Genomic DNA, 14495 nt, shown 5'->3' with positions numbered 1-14495 from the left:
CTCTCTCTCTCTCGCTCTCTCTCTCTCTCTCTCTCTCGCTCTCTCTCTCTCTCTCTCTCCCTCCACTCCTTCCTCTCTCCATATATTCTAAGAGCACCTCTGACTCCTCTTGTCCTCTTCTCCTCCTCCCTCTCTCCCTCTCTCCTCAGCTGGATGAACAGTAAGCATGAGCAGGTGGCGTCGGAGATCCGCTCCGCCCCGATGAAGTCATCGTCGTCTATGGAGGCGGGCAGCCGGCATGCCACGCCCAGCCACAGGGGCCGGCTCAACGCCACGGGGGGCACGCGCGACCTGGCCGCCTACCTCAAGAGCACCAGGGAGACAGCACACGACTCCAGCCGAGACTCGCCCTATAGCGAGAGGTAAGCATGTTGTGGTGGTTTTGTTTTTGTTTTGTTTTGGTTGGTTTTTTTTTTGGGGGGGGGGAATCACATTACAGCTGAAAGGGTACCACACAGGAGTAGGGGAGAGTGGGGGTATTGACATTAGCCCTTCCACAAGTGGTAAGTGCCGCGGACTACGCCAATGTGGGTTGGGGAGTAGAGTGGGGCCAACTGAGAGAGGGTTGGTGGTGGTGGGGGTAAATCCTGGTGTACAGTACTCTGTAGCAAGAGGTAATTACATCGTGGAGTGGATGGGGGAAAGTCCTGCTGCACAGTAGAGGATGACATTTTTCAGGAATTCCCTGAAATTCCCTGCGGGATTCCCACGGGATGGGAGTCAAATTTTTAAAGATGAATGGGAGCGTGCAGGAGTGGGAATAAAAGTGAACGTGAACGGGAATGGCGCTTATTTTTTCTTTAAAAAACAAACAAAAAAAGGCTCTTTTTGGACGAAACGGGATTGGGGTTGATTTTGAGTGGGAGTGGGCAGGATTGGGAGACATTCTTTTCAGGAGTGGACGGGATGGGATTTGTTTCTTTTACTCCAGTCCGGGATGGGACGGGATGGGATTTTTTTTCTGGGACCGGGATGGGACGGGAGTGAAAATCAACTCCCGTGTCATGCTCTACTGCACAGTATTGACCAGTCTCCAACCAAGATTTTCCCCACAGCGAGAGGTACGCATCGGGGAGATGTTGCGTTGCACTTACAGCTAACACACCTGTACCATAGAGGGGCTACATGGTTCGAATCCTTCCCTGGGTCGTTTCCCATTCCTAGCCCATGTCTCTCTGTCCCAATCATTTGCTGGAATGGAAATGGATTTCGGTGGGACAGGGTGGGGTGAGGGACTGAAAGAGACTGACAGCAATATTGTGAAGCCTGGCCTCACCACACCTCACCATAAAAAGTCATACAGAGGCTCTGGAGATGACTAATTGAGCATATTGTGTAGCGTGTCCTTACCATACCTTAATATACTGATTTCATTCAGAAGCTCTGGAACTGCCAAATTAGCCAGGCTGTATCATACCTTACCATAATCTGTCGATTCAGTTGTTCCACCTCTGTCCAGATGTAACATGTATGGGAGGGAAATGATTATTGATTGTTGAGAGGAAAATGATTATTGATAGGAAACTCATGGATTACTCGGGTCAGACTACATATTATAAATGTGTGGATTATTTGTCGTTTCTGTGAGGGTGGGAGGGTGGTTGTGGTTGAAAGATGGTAAATCTTTTTGGCCAATCAGCAACAGAACAATAGGGGTAGGGGCACAAGAGATTCTAGGCTGGACTAGGATGAAATATAGCCCAGCCTGGCACTTATCTGGGTGGTTGGTTGGGTGGGATGAGGTGAATGAGGGGGTGGGTCTCTACGTCTGTTCTCTCTCTCTCTCTCTCTCTCTCTCTCTCTCTCTCTCTCTCTCTCTCTCTCTCTCTCTCTCTCTCTCTCTGGTGTTGGGTGGGTGAGGTAAGATGCTGAAGTCTGCTGTGTGTTTTTTCCATGGGCTCCAGGGGTTACAAATGCTGTCAGAGGGCTGGTGCCCACTTTTTCTGGTGCCAGCCGCAATTTTTCTTTCGCCTGATTTCGTCATTTTTTCCAGTGAGACTGCACTCATAAAAATTAGCCCCAACATCCCCTGCAAATGTTTGTGATGAACGGTTATGCCTGTAAAAAAAAATGCTTCTGATAAACAGTCACAGAATTGCTTCGATTTCATCAGTGTCTTAAATTTATGGTTGGTATTTCTCAGTCCCTGTGTTTCAGAGTCCTTTAACATCATTATCCAAACTTTTATATGTTAACATAAATTTTGTATTCCTTATTCAATATTAGTGCAGCAGATATGTTTCCAGAGTAATCTGCACAAGAAAAATAATACGATAAATCATTTTTATGGATTATGCAGATCCTAGCCGCAGATATCTTGTCTGAGAGTCTCTACGTAACGCATGGTGTGATCCATCATGTTTGACTCTAATCAATATGTTAATCATATTCATTTCCTATGCTGGAGAAGAGCTAGCACGAGAGCTCAGTTTGGTCATTATTTTCTCTTGCGAGTCGAACCCTGTCCGCTTCGTTGCTAGCACTGACGCTATTCTGTCCGGAGGGAAAACAGTGGGCCGAGCCTAGGGCCGTTTCTAGTCAATTTGGTGCCCTGGGCGAGAACCCCTTTTCCTTTTTGTGCATTTAGAAATTTCAAACACTGCCTCATCTGATTGAACACAGCTAATCTGCTGAGCATCATAATCATTATCAATGCAAAGTGTAAAGAATTCTTTTGCTTGACGTTCTAATTCTGTGGGACAGTTTGGTACAGTATTTCAGTTTGGTCTTCTTAGCCCCTCCAGTCGCCATCTCCAGTTCCATAATGCAGCAGATTTTCATTTATGTCTGCCCAATATATCACAATGTACTGTATGTATGCTAAACTTAGTCCAAGCTGCATTAGAATTTATAATGACTATACCTACATACTGTAGAGGCACTGTGGAGATTTCAGGGATACTTTTATAGATTTTTTCAAAGAGTTACAGCACATTTCCGCCTATAGGGATCTTGAACATAACTCTTCCTCTCTGTCCGTCTTTTTGTCCATCTGTGTCTCTCTGTCTGTCTCTGTCTGTCTCTCTCGCCAACTCTCTCTCTCTCTCTCTCTCTCTCTCTCTCTCTCTCTCTCTCTCTCTCTCTCTCTCTCTCTCTCTCTCTCTCTCTCCCGCCCCCCATCTCCCAGGTACATGTCGGCCATGACGTCCCCTACCCACCTGTCCCAAATGGAGCTGCTGTCCCCGATGACGCCCGGCTCGCCCCCCTCCGAGATGTCCGCCCCGCTGTCCAGCCTGGCCACCTCCATCCCCTCGATGGCGGTCAGCCCCAGCGTGGACGAGGACCGGCCCCTGCTCTTCCTCACGCCGCCCCGGCCCCGGGACAAGCAGAGGGTCGGCGGGGGAGCCTACAGCCACCACGGGGGAGCCTGCGCTGGAGGAACTGGTGGCGGATCCGGCGGCGGCGGTAGTGGGCCGCACCAGTGCAGCAAGCGCAACTCTGCGCACTACAACCACGGCCAGGACCCCAGCCCCCCGCCCAGCCCCCTGCACATCCTGGAGGATGACGAGTACGAAAGCACGCAGGAGTACGAGGCCAACGTCGCCGCCGGAGCATCCGTTGTGGCCGTCGGCATGACAGCAGCGTCACCCTCGGGTGACTCCGCGGTGACGGCGGCGACCAGCCCCACGTCCCCCAGCGCCGCCTGCAAGAAGTTCCGCCAGGCCGCCGCCGCTGTTGCCGCGAGCAACAAAAGAACAAAGCCCGTGAACGGGGTGGTCGTGATGATGGGCGCCGACGAGGTGGCGGCCAGGCAGGCGGCCAGGCAGGCGGCCAGGCAGGCGGCCATGCAGGCGGCGGCGGCCATGCAAGCAACAGGAAGCGGCAGCGCCACAGCCGCAGCAGCAGAGGCAGCCGGCTCGGCAACGGCGCCCCCTAGCGAGAGCGAAAGCTCGCAGGAGAGCAGCAGCTCGGACGAGAGCGAGACGGAGGACGAGCGAGTGGCAGAGGCCACGCCTTTCCTCAGCCTACAGAACCCCTCGGCTGTGGCTGCTGTGGCTGTGGTGATGGAGGGGGTGGTGGTGGTGGGCGGTGGCACGTCGTCGGTGGCGTCGGCCTCCCCGGCGGTGGTGTTGCGCTCCCTGGACGGCAGCAGGACTAACCCCGCCCTCCGCCTGTCCCCCCAGGAGGACCTGCAGGTGCGGTTATCTAACGTGATGACCAACCAAGACCCCATCGCTGTATAAAGAGAACAAGAAACAAACAAACGAACAAACAATCTAACAAACAACAAAACACAAACAAAACGAAACAAACAAAACGAAACAAACCCCAAAACCAACGTAACACTACAGATGCTTCAATCATACTTATGGCTGAGTTAAGACAAATGAAATGATACAAAAAAAATGTACTGCTACAGAGTCACCATTAAACGTTTATTTTCTATAAATTAAAGTATTTGAGGGAAAGAGCGGGGGGGAAACAAATAACTAAGAACTTAAAAAAAAGACAAAAACTTTTATTTTAGAGATGTAGTTAATAAAGTCTTTTATAAATTAAATGTGTGCAGATGAGTTTGTGGAAGGAAGTGCCATACACTTTAATGTAGCTGGAGTCACAGTATTTCAAAGGCAAAATATACATATATATGAGTATAAAAATATATCAATGGTGCCTTTATTTTCAGTTAGAGGAAATTTAGGGAACTGCTTTGACACTGAGCCATATATTCCTCCATTGAACCATCTAAGGACTTTTGATTTCGAAGGGAAATAGATCCACCAGCATTAAGTGATCATACTCATTTTTTAACACTATTGCAGAGCTGGCCTAGGAACGTAAACCCATGTTTGTTCACGTCTAAATTTGCCCATTTCAAAGAAAATGTCAGTGAAGATTGAAGATCTGACTCTCGGCATAGGGACTTAGGGAACCTTTAGTAAGCTTTTTATATGGGTCGAGGGACGATTAGACTGTATGAATACTCAATCTAATGCAAAGCTAGATGATTATGTGCCACTTCAAGGTATAATCATTGATTCCACCCCCTTCTGAGACACCATTCATGTTTGTCCGAATTCATATTATTCATAGATATTATTCAACTCTGATAACAGCACCATTTGGTATAGATTGTGTGAAGTCATAGCAGTAGGACATACAGTACCTGTAAATCGCAGGCATGTGAGAGGCTGCCGTTTGTCGGCCATTTTGTATCATGGCTGCCATCGGCCATTTTGTGTCATGGCCCCCAGCCAGTTTCCTGTGAGACTGAATGAGTGAATATATGGCTCACTGTGTCAGTGTTTTCAACACATCCATAGGTTCAACGGTAATGCATTGTGGGGGGAAATATAGCACCATTTGAAAAATATTGACCACACTATAGATGGCAAGTGCTTTTCTGTGCAATTGTTTGTTTATTTTATGATTTTGTTAAGTTTTGTTTGTTTTGTTTGTTTGTTTTTCACGTCCTTCCAGACACACTTTTTTATACCAATGTTACATTGTCCAAAGTGTTCCTTTTCGTTGTGTTTCATATATAAAACATTCACTTTCTTTAAAAGTTATTGTTTATACTGTACAAAAAAGAGTTATTTTAGGACATATTTTATTTTGTTACATCCCCAAATATAGCCTACGTTTGGGACTTAAGTCATGGCAAATGACTGATATTACTGAAATGCATACAGTATACATTATCTATTTGTACATGTACAGACATCTGCAGGACGCTGTGCACATCGATCAACTGCAGATAACTAGCAGCAACGTTTGACTCCTGCCACGAGTCAGCCTTATTAGTATATGATATAAAGTCTCTCTATTCTCTCTCTCTCTCTCTCTCTCTCTCTCTCTCTCTCTCTCTCTCTCTCTCTCTCTCTCTCTCTCTCTACCTCTCTCTCTCTCTCTCATCTCCTATCTCCTAAGTCCCTCCTATCAATGTTCGACATATTTTATACAGCGGCCCATTGAAGATGCATTTACAGTTATTTGTATTTTATTTATTTATTTATTTATTTATGTTTGTTTGTTATATTTTATTTATTATGTGGGCCTTACATAGACGAACATAAATTCTATATTTTAATAGTTTTACTTGTATGTTTGTTGTCATTTTTTGCTCAATGTTTTACGGTTTATTTTTTCACCATTCTCAACTTACATGGCTTGTCATTACAACATACCAATTATATAAATAAATGTACATTTCCAATGTACGTGGTTGTATGGTGGTTTTCAAGTGTAAAAAAATAAATTTGTTCAACGTAGGCATTCTCCATTTCCCTATTACCCCATGGTGCATTGCTTTCAAACCGAGATGTGCTGTTGATTTATGTAAATATTACACACTATAAAACACCTGTTCTTTGGTTTTCAATTTGAACAAAAATATGGAAAGTGTTTTCTCTGTGTTTTATCTACTTGGACTCCGTGACGGCCTTCTATGCTAAATCATCCCCTTCTCTTCTCTTCTCTTCTCCCCACTGTACTTACCAGACGCTCATTTTGTGCAGACCCACCCACTTATCTCTCTTTTGAAAAAAAAAAAAAACGCCTTGAGTATCCGTCACTGTTTTTGCCGTTGTATTCCATGCAGTGCAACATTACCACACCTGGCTGAGCTGCTGCACCAACACGCAGGCTTTTTAGTAGCTCTGGAACTCCACAAGACAGTAAAGTGCAAGATGATTGGTTGATTGAATGATTTGTAGTACGAGATGATTGGTTGATTGATGTCCAGTGTAAGGCGATTGGTTGGTTGATTTCTATAGTAGGAGCCACGCAGAGGAAGAAGACAGCTGAAGTGCCGTATCCCAAGCTGCATGAAGAAGACACACATGGACAAAAAAGCAGGCATGCCCATCGCACCCCAATGTGCAGAGACGTGCATGAATGGAGATGTCAAACAATGGCCATGGTTACTTTGTTTTTTTTTCCGTTTTGATGTTTTGTTTTTGTGTTTGATTTATTTTCTTCCAAATCCTTCATTGAATTTCCATTAAATGAAACTGCTCATTCCCAGGCTAGTGTGTGACATATTTCAGTCTTGTTGGTTGTTGTTTATCCAAGATGAATCGTTCTTTCTTTGTATCACCAATGCGACAACATAGGATCCCAAATGGGCATGACTTTTTACATTTTCCCCATTGAATTCCATACATTCAGGAACCGTTTGGAGGTTTGGGTGCACATATCCACAAGGCAGTTATCCAGGTGCCAGGCAAAAAGTGGTAAACAGTGTGGGTGATAAGAGTGGTCACTGGGCATTAGCTCCAAAAATGTATTTGAAAATGTATTTCATATTACAAACGGCAACGTTTCAATCCAACAGTGGGATCTTCCTCAGGCACCCCCAGCAGCCTCCTAGTCATCAGTAAGTGGTTAGGGCATCAGACTTTGAATATGCGACCTCCACTTTTGCTTGTGGCCTCATACCAGGAAGTAATTTGTCATGATGACATCACTGACAACAGCATTATATTTCAATATCTCGCAAAAGCTGTAAAGTCATTTTCTCATTTGCAAACTGGATGGTGAATGAAGAATAGTTCCCCAAAAATTGTTTTGGCTAGGCTGACAGTGGGGAAATGTATTTGTTTTCTCCATGGAGGCGGGGCATCAGCAAAACGTGAGGCCACAAGCACAAGTGGAGGACACAAGGTAGCATATTGGAATGCACTCTTGTAGCCCAAAGTTTGCTGGTTGGACCCCCAACCCGCCAGGTTGATGGGGGGGGAGTAATTATCCAGTGCTGTCTTAAGTGCTGTGTAACAATGACGATGGGAGTTTCCCAGGTGGGCTTTCACTTTCACAAAAATGGGCATGGCAGCTCATATACATGGTAACGTAGAACCATATTGACTCCTGGCTGTCGCATCATACCCTGACTTTCGCCATATTTAACACATCCACCCATCTGGGATCACACACATTGAGAAGGAGTCGAGGGGAGCAAAAGAATTAGCAATTTTCAGAATCGATGTCACAGCATAATTTCTTGCTGTGAAACACCATTGTTGTCATTATCAAACAGTTGCTTCTCTGCTTGCTTCTCCGCAAGGAAGATCCAATTGTTTTTTGCTCCCTTGAAGTCCTTGCCATTCCCAAAGAATAAGCAGGTTGACTGACTAACAGATATAGTGAGCTCAAGCTTTGTTCAGTTTCACTGTGCAATGCTGGCAAAGTATCCCAAGTACAATTTAAGTTATACTATAAAAAAGTAATGAAATGCATTCCCTATCAGGACTTGCCCCCCTGGCCAATGTGACTGGCAAGTCTTTTTTTAAATTTCATATGACGTATAGATGTGCATGTTGTTTGCCCAACAGTGTATATATGACTGTGTGTGTTTGGCCCCCCTGCAGACAACATACAGACACACACACACACTGCAGACACACACACTTGCCGGCGGACAAACAGACAGACAATACCTGATAAAGCTAGCAGGAACATTGGAGAAGTGTTGAGTAACTCATTAACCTTTTGCTTTCTTCAGCCTGTGTGTTTTACCCTGCCAAGTTCCGTTCTGACAGCTCTTAAAAGTCACTTGCTTATTGCTTATTGCATAACATTCCATCTCCTGACAACCTGAAGATAAGGACCTACACAACCAACCTTTTAACCTACATTGCAGGGGAGGATTACGACTCCATGTGCCCCAGGGCCAGACAACAAGAAAGCCCCCCCTCCATGGGTTCTGGTATAGTTTACTAAAAAATTAAGGCTTTCCCTTGTAGACACCTTATGTTATTGGGGGTGCAGGGGTATCCACCCTGAGTAAAACTGAAAATAGAGTGGTTAAAAGAGTCACTTTAATCGAAAATGTTGAGGCTTGGCTTATTTAGGGGCCCCCTTAACCCTTGGGTCCCTGGGGCTGGGGCTGGGGCTGGGGCTGGGGCTGGTAGGCCTGTGCAGTAAATGGTTAATGGCACTTGGAAGAGCCCGGTATAGGTTATATCAACACTGGCAGGTCTAACTTACAGCGGTGTTGCATCATGGCCACACAAGGCAATAGAGGAATACAAAATCAGAAAGTCTGGAGCTCGCACTCAAAAAAGGACTTAAGAAGAGATGCCCAAATAAAGTGGGTTTTTAATTATCTCACATATGCTTTGTTATATTTACAAAAGTGCACTTTTTAAATATAGCATGGCATATGTGAGATCATTAAAAACCCACTTTATTTGGACATCTCTTCTTAAGTCTTTTTTTGAGTGCGAGCTCCAGACTTTCTGATTTTGTATTCCTCTATATTCCGAGCCAACGCACCACCACATAACTAAAGCCACTTTGAAAGGTGCAGGCTCTCTTTTTGAAAATTTTCACAAGGCAATAGAGGTATTGCACATTAAGCCCACCTGGGAAACTTCAACTCCCATTGTCATTGTGACACAGCGCACTGCACACAACAACATGGCATTTGTGCCTCCTCACCCGTGCAAGGGGGCAGCCCCCAATGGTCCCCAAGGAAGCAGTGCGGCGAGACGGTACTATGACGGTAGCAAATTATTGAAAGCTCAGAACTTTCCAATAAGTAATGTTGAAAAAGAAGAAGATGATGATGATGATGATGATGAGTAGGATGATGATAGTGGATAGTGGTGATGGTGGTGTGTGTGCGTGCGTGCGTTTGTGCATGTGTACATGCATGTCTATGTAGTTGTTGGGAGGTGGGATCAAAAAGAGTGTATGGACTTGAATATTTAGTAAGTCAGAGACGTGCGCTCAGGGTAGGCAGGGTAGGCACTGCCTACCCTAGGATAAATTTCTTAAAAATAAAAAACTAACACATGTTTTAAAAACTATTCTTGAGAGTTCACATGCATAACAAAAACATTAATTTATAAATTAGCTGTTAAAAGTAGGCTATAATAACCGGAGACTAAGTAAGTTAATCAGTTCCAAGTGCTAGATGTTGACGTGAATTGCCTAGCAACCTCCGTTTGTGTTGTACTAGTGGGCGCGGAAATGGAACTCGAGCTCAGGGCTGTCACAAACAGGTAAGCAAACTAGGTAATTGCCTAGGGGCCCCAGCTGAAAGCTAATGGCTGATTATGGTAATAACTGGTTATGTAGGCCTACTTCATTTTAGTGACAGCAATGGCAATTTATGATTGTGGCAGCACCTCCCTAATTTCACTCACCAAAAAGTGCAATAACTGCTATCAAAATCTCTCTTGAGGGGGCCCCACTCCTAAAAGAGATTAAAAAAATGGGCCCAATTTGCCGTTGGACCTCCAAATACCATGAAACAGCCCTGCTCAGGCTGAGAAAAGAATTGCCTGGCCACCTCGGGCAGGGCCGCTGACTGCTTTGGCTGGGCCCGGGACAAAGTATTCTTAAAGGCCCCCCAAGTCAATACATACAGTAATGAGGTCCCAATTCTGGGCCCCACCCTCCTCTGGGCCCGGGACAACTGACCCCAACTGATCACTGTCGGCATGGCATCAGGTAGGCGGTAGGTGTGGGAGCGGAAGTAGAACTCCAACTCTAGAATGCACCCTGAGGCGGAGCGATGACATCGTCTACCTCTTGGAATGTAGGCCGAGGTAAATAGTTCACCTCTACACAGAGCAGGGGAAAACTACTGTATCTCTGTGATGTGTGTTTGTGCTAAAAATAACCTTGTTAGTCCTAAGCCTTGTGTGTCTAACAGCACTCTCCCCTCCCTGCCCTGGAAGAGACGCAGTGAGAAAAGCAACTATCTATTATGGTACGGTATTTTTGTGGAACATCACATGCATGTAGCTAGGGGTGTAAATAGTAATCGAAATGTATAGATGCATCGATCCTACGGCCAATGATCATGGGGCATTCTTAAATATCGAAAATAATCGAATCCCTGCTTTAAGAAATCGATAACGTATCGTATCGTCATGAAGGCTGTGATTTACGCCCCTACATGTAGCCTACTGTACCTGTCACTGGTGCAGTGTCTGTAAGAAACATGTTAAAGCTGAGGATTTTTAGGCATATTATTGTAAAGTAAAAGACTGTTGAAGGACACTGTACAGGGAGCCTCTATATATTTCAGGCAATCATGAATTGACATTTAGGTTATTTTAGATGTGGTAGGCCTACTGTAAGAAAAGGGAGGGAGGAAAGGAAAGTTTTAATGGTGTGGGGCAACGGTGTATGTACAGGTAGCTTCTATGTTGGACCACAAACATTCTATCTCAAAGTGAAGCAACTGCTAAGGTTGAAAATGGTTGAAAACCAGTGAACGGAGTGTTGGGGTCCTAGTACAAAGTATATACAGTATGTCGATGGGGTGGGGGATGCACTGGATTTCCCTAGACAACAAGGACCAACTGATGCGCAGATTCGTTTCATTTTTTTATCATTTCACTTAGCTGACCCTTTTATCCAAAGCGACTTACAGCTATCTGCAGAGTATTTGTTACAGTCCGAGAATGGAAGGAAAGGGTTTGGTGCCTTGCTCAAGGGCACTTCAAAATGGTCCACCTTTTCAAGAATGGAAAGTGTAATTTTGCCATGATGAATACTTAGAATTTTATGGTGATGGTAAGTATTTGGGGATAATGTTACATTTGTGAATGGGCAACATGAATTGTAGAAATAAACTACTAAAAATATTATTCAGTGCACCTTCAACAATGATTTGAAGCGTTGCGTATTGAAGAAAACAGCTAAATGGTGGATGATGGAGTTTTTTCAAACAGAGAACAGTTACTGGTGCTGAAGGATGTTTTCATTTCTCTTCCCGACTGGTCCAGATAAGAACACCGCATTTCAAAATATATGTTTGTAATGCACATTCATGTGGTGAGAGTCAGGTACCGCAAGTGATCCAGCGGGAAGCAATGTTTGATGGCTGGCTTGCCACAGGAAGGAAAGGATGAGTCATCATTACGTAACTCATGTAGAAAGAGCGATCGCAATGGAAAAGGACACAGTTCAAGGGACTGATACTGGGACTGTGCATATATGTATAGTATATGGTGCGCCTGATTAGAAAAGGAAGTTCACACAGCATAAAGTAACCAGTATTCCTGCCTTGCTGGACCCACAGGGCTGTTTCAAGGTACAGTATGTGGATGCCCTAGGCAAAAAGAGACTTGGGGCCCCTACCAGCCTCCCCTTTCTACTCTTCAAACTAAAGAGATTTTGATAGCAGTATCATTGCAATTTTTGGTCACTGCATTTTGGAAGGTGCTGCCACATTCACAAAGTTGTCATTGCTGTCATTTGAATACAAGTACATAATAAGCAGTCATTACCGGGGCCCCCCTTTTGGGTAGGGACCCTTGTTGGGGCAATTGCCTAGCTTGCTTGTCTAATTGTGACTGGCCTGCAGATCCATTGAAGCAACTGAAGCACATCTGCGGTGTGGCTCAGTGCATGTTCAAAGAGAGAGTAGCCTAATGATGTGAGGACTACTCATGATGAGATGTGCCTATACTGCATACGCCATATAGTATATGTGCATATATTACTCCTTGATTAGGAGCACATTCCAGCAGCAGGGGAAATGAATCTGAATATTCTGCCTCAGTTCTCTTCCACACAGCCCCTGAGCCCTCCCACGCTTAGGAGGCTGGAGTGACACTGATCCCTGTGCTGAGGAAGGGATGGAATGATGCATGGATGGATGTATGGATGGATGGAAGGATGGAAGGACGGAAGGATGGAAGGACGGAAGGACGGATGAATGGATGGACGGATGGATGGATGCATGGATGAATGGATGGATGGACGTTTAGGGGATGCTTTCATCCTCCAGTCGTTTACTTCTCCCTCCCCACAGTACTTTTCACAGATGAGTGCAAACATTCTGCGTGGCTGTCGTCCATTTCCTACTATTTCTTCTTCTCTTTCTTATTCCTCCTCCTTTCCTTTTTTCCCCCCATGACCTGCTGAAGTTACCTTGATTAATTTTGCATGGTTTGACACAAGGGTTACATAAACTGCACTCTACGGTTCATAAACTCAAGATACTGCATGGGATGTGATCCGTGAAGATAGTTAGTATACTGTATGACCTGATACGTACATCAGTAACAGAAAACGACATAAACAATTGTAAATAAATCATACATCTTTAGATGGGCACTCGATCCCGATTCTAAGAAAAAGAAATAGGCTATTCCCGAAGTGGAAATAAAAAGCTGGTATTTATATGTAAACAGATTTTTTTTTATTATTCTGCATTTAAAAATATCCACATACCTGTGACCAGCACCTTAGAAGCACCTCTGCCTCACATTCATATTAAAATTCAGAACAAGGTCATGAAAAACAGACTCTCTCCCCCCATCATTATTTTAAAACTTGCAGACGTAGCATAAGGAAAGTGTGCCATTATTCTCAAACGCCACACTATGACTGTACATAGCTCCCTCTCCTCATTATTCTCAACATACTACTGAGACTTACTACGCTGTCAAGAGAGCAATAGGGGGAAAAAATCTTTCTGTAGAGGCAGGGTGCCTCTGGGGTAATATTACTACAAAGTGTAATTTAGTGGATGGCTGAGAGTTGAAAGAGAGAGAGAGAGAGAGAGAGAGAGAGAGAGAGAGAGAGAGAGAGAGAGAGAGAGAGAGAGAGAGAGAGAGAGAGAGAGAGGGAGGGAGTATAAAACTACATACAGTATCAAACTATGGCAAAACAAATAAATTAAATCTTCACAATAACCTAACAGCAGAAATGTTGTTCACAACATGCACAGTGGCAAATGAATTGCAGATGAGCACAAGCTGAACAGACACCCAATCCATTTCAAAAAGAATATAAGTTATAACTTGATGAGTTGGCGAAGAAACAATAACCCATAATAATGCAACAGCCAGCATTGGCTCAGAAAATTGAAGGGAAAAAAATATCAAAGCTTAGAGTGAGATATTCCTTCTGCTATACTGCATGCTCTGAAATGCAGTGATGGGCGAAATGGAGTCATTAGTTACAATCTATAGCAGGGGTGTCAAAGTCATTTTGGTCCGGGGGCCGCATACAACCCATGTGGACCTCAAGCGGGCCGCATTAGTAACATCATCGCAAAAAATATATATATGTAAAGCAGAGGATTAGTGTTCAGTACTATCACGTTTTAAGTGTGTTGAATATGTAGAAAGCAATGCAATACTGATAATCCTATGCAAAATTTCCTTGACTTCATTCATTCATTGGCAACCGTCAATTAATTAAATATGGGACAGTTCATTTTGGCAGGGGGTCTGGGGGTTTTCCCCCAGAAAAGTTTATATTTCTTATATGTAATTTCCTGCATTTTTCTGCATCCCGTTTCCAGATTGAGCTTAATAGGAACCAATACAAATCCAATTATATTTATTATTTAATTACAACCAATACCAATACAATACGAATAAGAAGTATTAACATTTTATCTCTATATATGAGGTCTATAATATATGAGCTTTATCAAATGCCTGTTACAGTACAAATTCACTATTTATAATAGAAGTGTGATGTGCACTTTACTACATATATACAGTGTAACAGAGGGACCATTGGGTTAATGTCATGCAGGTCTCGATTTTGCCCCGAGGGCCGTAATTGCGCATTTCGGT

General features: G+C 44.3%; 1 protein-coding gene across 2 annotated transcripts in view; it reads left to right on the top strand.

The window, feature by feature from the left end:
- Window positions 1-5815, top strand: part of nrg1 (neuregulin 1) — a 92391-nt gene extending 86576 nt beyond the window's left edge. For both annotated transcript variants that reach the window (XM_063210441.1, XM_063210439.1), the window contains 2 exons: window positions 150-362; window positions 3128-5815. In XM_063210441.1, the coding sequence (XP_063066511.1) occupies window positions 150-362; window positions 3128-4184 (1270 nt within the window). In that variant the 3' untranslated portion in view covers window positions 4185-5815. The remainder of the gene's footprint in view (window positions 1-149; window positions 363-3127) is intronic.
- Window positions 5816-14495: the final 8680 nt, after the last annotated feature.

Source organism: Engraulis encrasicolus, chromosome 11 (genome assembly GCF_034702125.1).
Source record: "Engraulis encrasicolus isolate BLACKSEA-1 chromosome 11, IST_EnEncr_1.0, whole genome shotgun sequence".
NCBI lineage: Eukaryota > Metazoa > Chordata > Actinopteri > Clupeiformes > Engraulidae > Engraulis > Engraulis encrasicolus.
Note: the sequence above shows the minus strand (reverse complement) of the source record. Positions and strands in the feature narration are given on the sequence as shown.